The sequence below is a fragment of the Rhincodon typus genome, chromosome 30, assembly GCF_021869965.1.
Source record: "Rhincodon typus isolate 14 chromosome 30, sRhiTyp1.1, whole genome shotgun sequence".
NCBI classification, from domain to species: Eukaryota; Metazoa; Chordata; class Chondrichthyes; order Orectolobiformes; family Rhincodontidae; genus Rhincodon; species Rhincodon typus.
Genome location: NC_063361.1, coordinates 9,877,273 through 9,883,272, shown reverse-complemented (window position 1 = coordinate 9,883,272; position 6,000 = coordinate 9,877,273). Strand labels below are relative to the sequence as shown.

At 38.5% G+C, this 6,000-nt stretch overlaps 1 protein-coding gene across 2 annotated transcripts in view; it reads left to right on the top strand.

Moving 5' to 3' along the window:
* The first annotated feature begins 2,262 nt into the window (after nucleotides 1-2,262).
* LOC109910503 (B-cell antigen receptor complex-associated protein beta chain-like) overlaps nucleotides 2,263-6,000 on the top strand; it is a 38,756-nt gene continuing 35,018 nt past the window's right edge. The window contains exon 1 of one of the 2 annotated variants that reach the window (XM_020509696.2): nucleotides 2,263-2,468. In XM_020509696.2, the coding sequence (XP_020365285.1) occupies nucleotides 2,399-2,468 (70 nt within the window). In that variant the 5' untranslated portion in view covers nucleotides 2,263-2,398. The remainder of the gene's footprint in view (nucleotides 2,469-6,000) is intronic. The other variant, XM_048614757.1, reaches the window with a different exon arrangement.

Sequence of the window (6,000 nt, the reverse complement as noted above, 5' to 3'; positions counted from 1 at the left end):
CCATATTCTGGCCCCAGTCATCGATGGCAGGATCGAAAATGTCAAGTTTTCAAAAAGCAGCATGATGCCAGAAGTGCTTACCCCAATTCAAAGACGGCTGTTGCAAGCAAATTTCTTCAGGCCTGTATTTTTTTCTCTCATTGCCACTAAAATAACTCCACAAATGCCAGCATGTCGTTGCAAAGTTGTCCTTTATTTGCATGTGCATAGCACTTGACACTGGTCTGGTTTCTTCAGGGCCAGCTCTAAGAGTGAGCAGAACCTCTGCTACTCCTGTCTGTCAGCCAGAGCTCCCTGACTGGACCAGGTTAACAGCCCCAATCAGGGAAGTCATATACTACGAGGTCCACCTAGCTGACATTGTCACTCTTACTATACCTAGCAATAGAGATGCCAGACATTAGCCAATTCAATTTACTCCATATGTATCAGGAAATGATTGAAAGCACTGGATACTGAAAAGTCAATGCGTACTGACATGTTTCAGGCCATAAGCACTGAAAATGTGCTCCAGAACATGCCACACACCGAGTCAAGCTGTTCCTGTACAGCTATAACACTGGCATCTACCCAGCAATGTGAAAATCTGCCCAAGTAGGTCCTGACAAGAAAAGCAAAATCCAACTCGACTAATTACTGCCCCATGAATCTACACTCAATCATCAGAAAATGGTGGAAAGTGTTATCATCAGTGTTATCAATCAGCACTTGCCAAGCAATAATTTGCTCACTGATGATTAGTTTGGGCTCCACCAGGGCCACTTTGCTGCTGACCTCATGACAAAAAAGGTCCTTCCATGATATCATCACTCCTTAACTCTGCAATGCCTTCATGCCTGTGCATTTCTTCCAGTCTGTTCCCTTATTGCACCTCTCTCTTTCAATTCAACTTTGGTTGCAGAATTCTCATGATTTAGAGGAAAGCGGGTGATTTCTCATAGTGTCTTGGTCAACATGTATCCCTCAACTGATACACTAAAAAGATATAGCAAATGGTTGCTGTGTCAGATCTAGCTCTGTGCTCATTGTATGCTTTGTCACAATAGTGACTACATTTGGATAGTACTCATTTGGTTAGATGGCTGGATGGCCGGTTGGCAATGCAGAGTGATGCCAACAGTGTGGGTTCAATTCCTGAACCGGCTAAGACTCCCATGAAGGACTCTCCTTCTCAACCTCTCTCCTTGTTTGAACCTGGTGACTCTCAGGTTAAACCTTATTTTTACTCATGTGGCTGTAAAGCACTTTGGGATGTCGTAAAGTCTTGCCAGATACTATATAAATGCAATTTTATGCATTCATTCATTCGTAATGTCACTACATCAGTAATCTAGAGTTTCAGGCTAATATTCTGAGGACTTTGATTCGAATGTCATCTTGGCAGATGGTGAAATTTGAATTCAACAAAAAAATCTGGGATAAATACAACGAAATGCAACTATAAAAAAAAACGTAACCACCATGGTAAAACCTCATCGTGTTCACTAATGCCCTTCAAGGAAGAAATTCTGCCATTCAAACAAGTTAGGCCTGTTTGTGACTCCAGATCAATGTTAAATGGTTGATTCTTAACTGCCTTCTGGGTTTTTAGGGGTCAGCAATATATACTGGCCAAGCTAGCAACACCCACTTCCCATGAACAAATGTTTAAAAAGCCTCTTTACCTAGAAGGGAACGAATTTCATGAGTTGGGCACTGTATGTGTGAGGAAATTCTGTTTAAAATTTAAAACAGTTTAAAATGTGTTGTTTTTGCCAGTTTGAAGTTGTATCTGTTTGTCATTTCTGATTTTGACCTTTTCTGTTCTATTTAATATTTATACACCTCTATAAGGTTTTCTCAGATGCATTTTCCGGTGCCTTAATTCAGGATCTCTCAATCTACAAAAGGTCATCGTGACTCTTTGATGTTGACTGTAGAATTGATAAAATCGTATGTTCTCAAAAAAAAATCACATTTATATTTCAATGTAGAGGTAAACACATTTGTAAAAGATATGTGACATTTTTTACAATTTACTCCACATAGCATGAAATGGAACATTTAAAAAACTGCATTTTATACAATTTCAATCCTGGTTCCAAAAATATTGCACATTATTTTCAAAATGTCATCAAGATGTAACTGTTTTAAAATATATGTATCTATAAAACATTCTGTTGTTTGAATGGTGTCTGGGGACTGAGTTCTTCCTGTTTCAGCTAAAATTAATGACAAAGGAAATCATACATTAACATTCAACTATGTTCATTGCAACTCACCAATAGGAGCTGAAGCTACAATGGACAGGATTGAAGTTTCTTGATCAAGATAACTTAGTAAAAATAACCAGTACTATAGTGTGAACATCTGCAGCCAGGACAAAAATTTTCATTGAAATTTCTGCTCTGATTATACAATGGCCTTCGGTGCTGGCAAATCAAGACCAGTACCAAGCATTTTTCTTTTTATACTCAGCATTACAATTGGTAAGTATTTCTTCTTATATTTTCCTTCTTCTCATTTGATGCCAAAGTACTCATTGTACTTGAAGGATTTGGGGATCTGAAATCGGAGAAGGCATTAGTGTACATCTTTGCAGTCTAACCTGCATATGTTTATAGAATCACTTCAAATGATTTTCTGCATGAATTTCTATTGAAATCTACATCTTTAAGCAGCACTGTGCCGTGGGTCAAGCTGAGGTCTTTTCAACTCATGGAAGGTGATATTGCACAATGTTGAATGTTTGTCTTGAGATCGAACCATACATGTTGAAGCAGTGTTCTTAGTGCATTTCTTGGCCATTTATTGTATGCTATCCTCAGTTTTAAAAAGCATAGAAAGTGCAGATTCCTTTGTTTTTAATATTGTGGTTTAGTCTTACCTTTGTTTGTGGAGAGCAACCTGAAAGTAGTTTCTTTCTGAATTGGTAAATGACTTTCTTGATTTTTGTGCAATTCTGCTGGAGTGGTTTGCAAGCAGCCTAGGAAAATAAATTGATGCTCAAACCTGTCAGAAATTAGTAACACATAGTTAAGCTTGTATTCCTGTTGTGCCTGTTTCTGTTGCTTTATTGGAAGTTATTTCTTCATTGCTCACCTCTAATCTACTTGTGTCTCCAAAAGGTAACTTAATTTAATGCTGGTTTTAACAGCAGTCATGTTAAATATTTTAGCATTTCATACTGGAATCCTGTTGATCTGTAGAATCTACATTGATTGTTTGATCATCTGAGGAGTGTTTCATGCAAGAAAATTCCTGCCCTGGATACTACTTTATTGAGTAGGACAAATGACTTTTTACTTAAATTCTTCTATTACTCCACTTTTGGTCTCACCTCCCTTCCAAGTTTCCTTCTATTAGAAATTTGAATTTTGGGTTCTGGACTCATTCAAGATCTTTGATGGCAAGAACGTGTCCTTTTCAGAACCCTAGAGACATCTTTTTATCAATTTTCCCTTTCGCTCTTTAACAGCAGAACATCAACATGAAATCTCCCATCTAACACCCCAGCCAAGAACTGATATATTTAATATGGACAGTGCAGAAATACATGAATAGATTTCAGTACCAGGATTTGAATTTCAGCCTTCACATAAAGTTTCCTAGCCTTTGAGTTATGAAGCTGGATAAAGCATTAAACATTCACAATTTCTGTAGATTCTTCATCTGAAATTTAATCTTTTCAAAACAAAACCTGAGACATAAAAGAGGCAGACATGCTGAAATATTTGTACAGTATGTACTTTTTCTGGTAGATTGCATATCATTCCTGCACCAAACAGATTTTCAACTTCACAAAATCGGCTTGTAGGGAGAAGAAGAAAGGACAGAACTAAAATGTTTTCGACAAATAGGAATTACATTCAGAATCCAGTGGATATTTTGTGGTGTAGTGATAGATATAAAATTCTTATCTAATATTTATTTCAAATAAATTTAAATCTATACTTCCGTTAGTTTATATTTCACAAGGAACAAGAAAGAAGAGGAATTTTTGCTTGTTAGGCTGGGACAGAAAGAAGTAGGCTTTGGCTTAGCAGGTACTAAAAGAAATGTTGATTCCAATGATGTAGACATACTCCTTTTCACAAAGTCTCATTCCTATCTCAGGAATTGCCATGAAGCAAATGTATATGTAGTACTAATTACCCTAATCTAATGAACTACAATACAATTAGGAAGTTGTTGGATCTATTTTTTTTCTGTGAATCCACCAGTCTCCATTTCCAAGATGGCAGTCGTGAGGTCAGCAGCGTTCAGCCTCTGAACCCGGAACTCATCTGTTCATGGACACCATGCAGCAGAGGCGACCACACCCACATCATCTTGCACACATTCATCATTCAGTACTGTGGCAGCTTCATTGTCTTTCCACATTTGTTTTCTGTGGGAGTTATTTGGAGCCAGGACCCACACAGCCCCAGATCCATGACTGGCTCTGGCTCTACAGTAGAGGCTTCAGCAGGAGCCTGGGGCCAGGATCCCAGTGACCAATGACTGGTGGCAGCACCTGGAGGAGCATTAAATGGGGAACAGGAGGCATGAGACCAGGCCCATGGCTCCAGCTAGAACACAGTGGTTGTGGGAGTGATGGTGAGAGAGGAGGTGGCCCGAAAACAGAGACCCCGAAGCCCATTAGAGACCCCAGCTGATGTCAAGCAGCAAATGTAGGAGTAGTGGAGTGTAACAAGAAAAAGAGGAAAAGATGAACTCTAGTGCACTAAAATTTTGCATTATATTCAGTGTTTCAAGATGGCCACCAGAGCTTGACAACTGTTTGCATGCATGTGAAGAAACACTTTTCACTGTATTTTATATACGTGACAATAAATCTAAATGACATGATAACTTAGAGAGTCAATTTATGAGGACAGATTTTATAAAATTCTCTTGGATTCCTATGAATGTAGATTGAGTGGTGGTCTGACTGAAGTGCTTGGCATGTTAAAAAGATTAAATAGGGTAGATGTAGAAAAACTATATGTGCTGATTGGAGAAATCAAATGTGAAGGGTGTATTCTTCACATTTGAGGAGAACATTAGGTAACAATTTTACCCCAAATAGTAGCACAAATCTGGAATTCTCAAAAATCTGTGGATGCTGGCAAAATTGAAACTTTCTAAAGTAGGATTAATAGATTTTTTGTTAGTTAAGGTTATCTGAATAGGGAGCTACTGCAGATAAATTAAACACAAATTAACTATGATCTGACTGAATAGTGGGGCAGGATCAAGAGGCCAAATTAACTATTCCTGCTTCTTTTACACCACCGTCCCTCTAAATCACAGGCGTGGTTGCATGTTGAATATGTTATTAGTCTAGAAATTGAGAGGCCTGGAAACATGAGTTCAAATCCCACCATGGTAGCTGGAAAATTTTAACTTCAATTCATTAAACATGTCTGGATAAAGAAACTAGTCTCAATAATGGAGTCTATTAATCTAGTGAATTGTTGTAAAAACCTGTCTGGTTCACTAATGTCATTTAAGTAAAGAAAATCTGCTATCTTTATGCAGTCTGGCCTACACGTGACTCCAAAAACACAACACTGTAGTTGACTCTTAATTATCCCCTAGCAACCCATTCCATTACATCAAACCCTAGTAAAAGCCAAAGAAAACAAATCTGGACCACCCAGCATTGACAGAAGCAAGTCCAGCTAGTTGACTCTGCAAAGGACATACTCAAAATTGGACCAGCTGTCCCACAGGCTTGTCCAGCAATGGCCTGACATAATACTGATTACTAAATCACACCTTTCAGCCTAAGTCCATAGCACTTCAATCACAACTTTCTGTGTATGTCTTGTAATGCTGGCAGGACGTACTCAACAGATGTAATAGCACAATGGTGACTCTGGGAGTCATCAACGTTCAGTTGGGTTCCCTTGAAATCCAAGGGCAAGGAAGCCTCCTGCTGAGTACTACCTACCACCTTTCTTCGACTTATGAGTCAATATTCCTCTACATTGACCACCATTTGGTAAAATCTCTGAGGGTAGCAGGAGTAGAGAA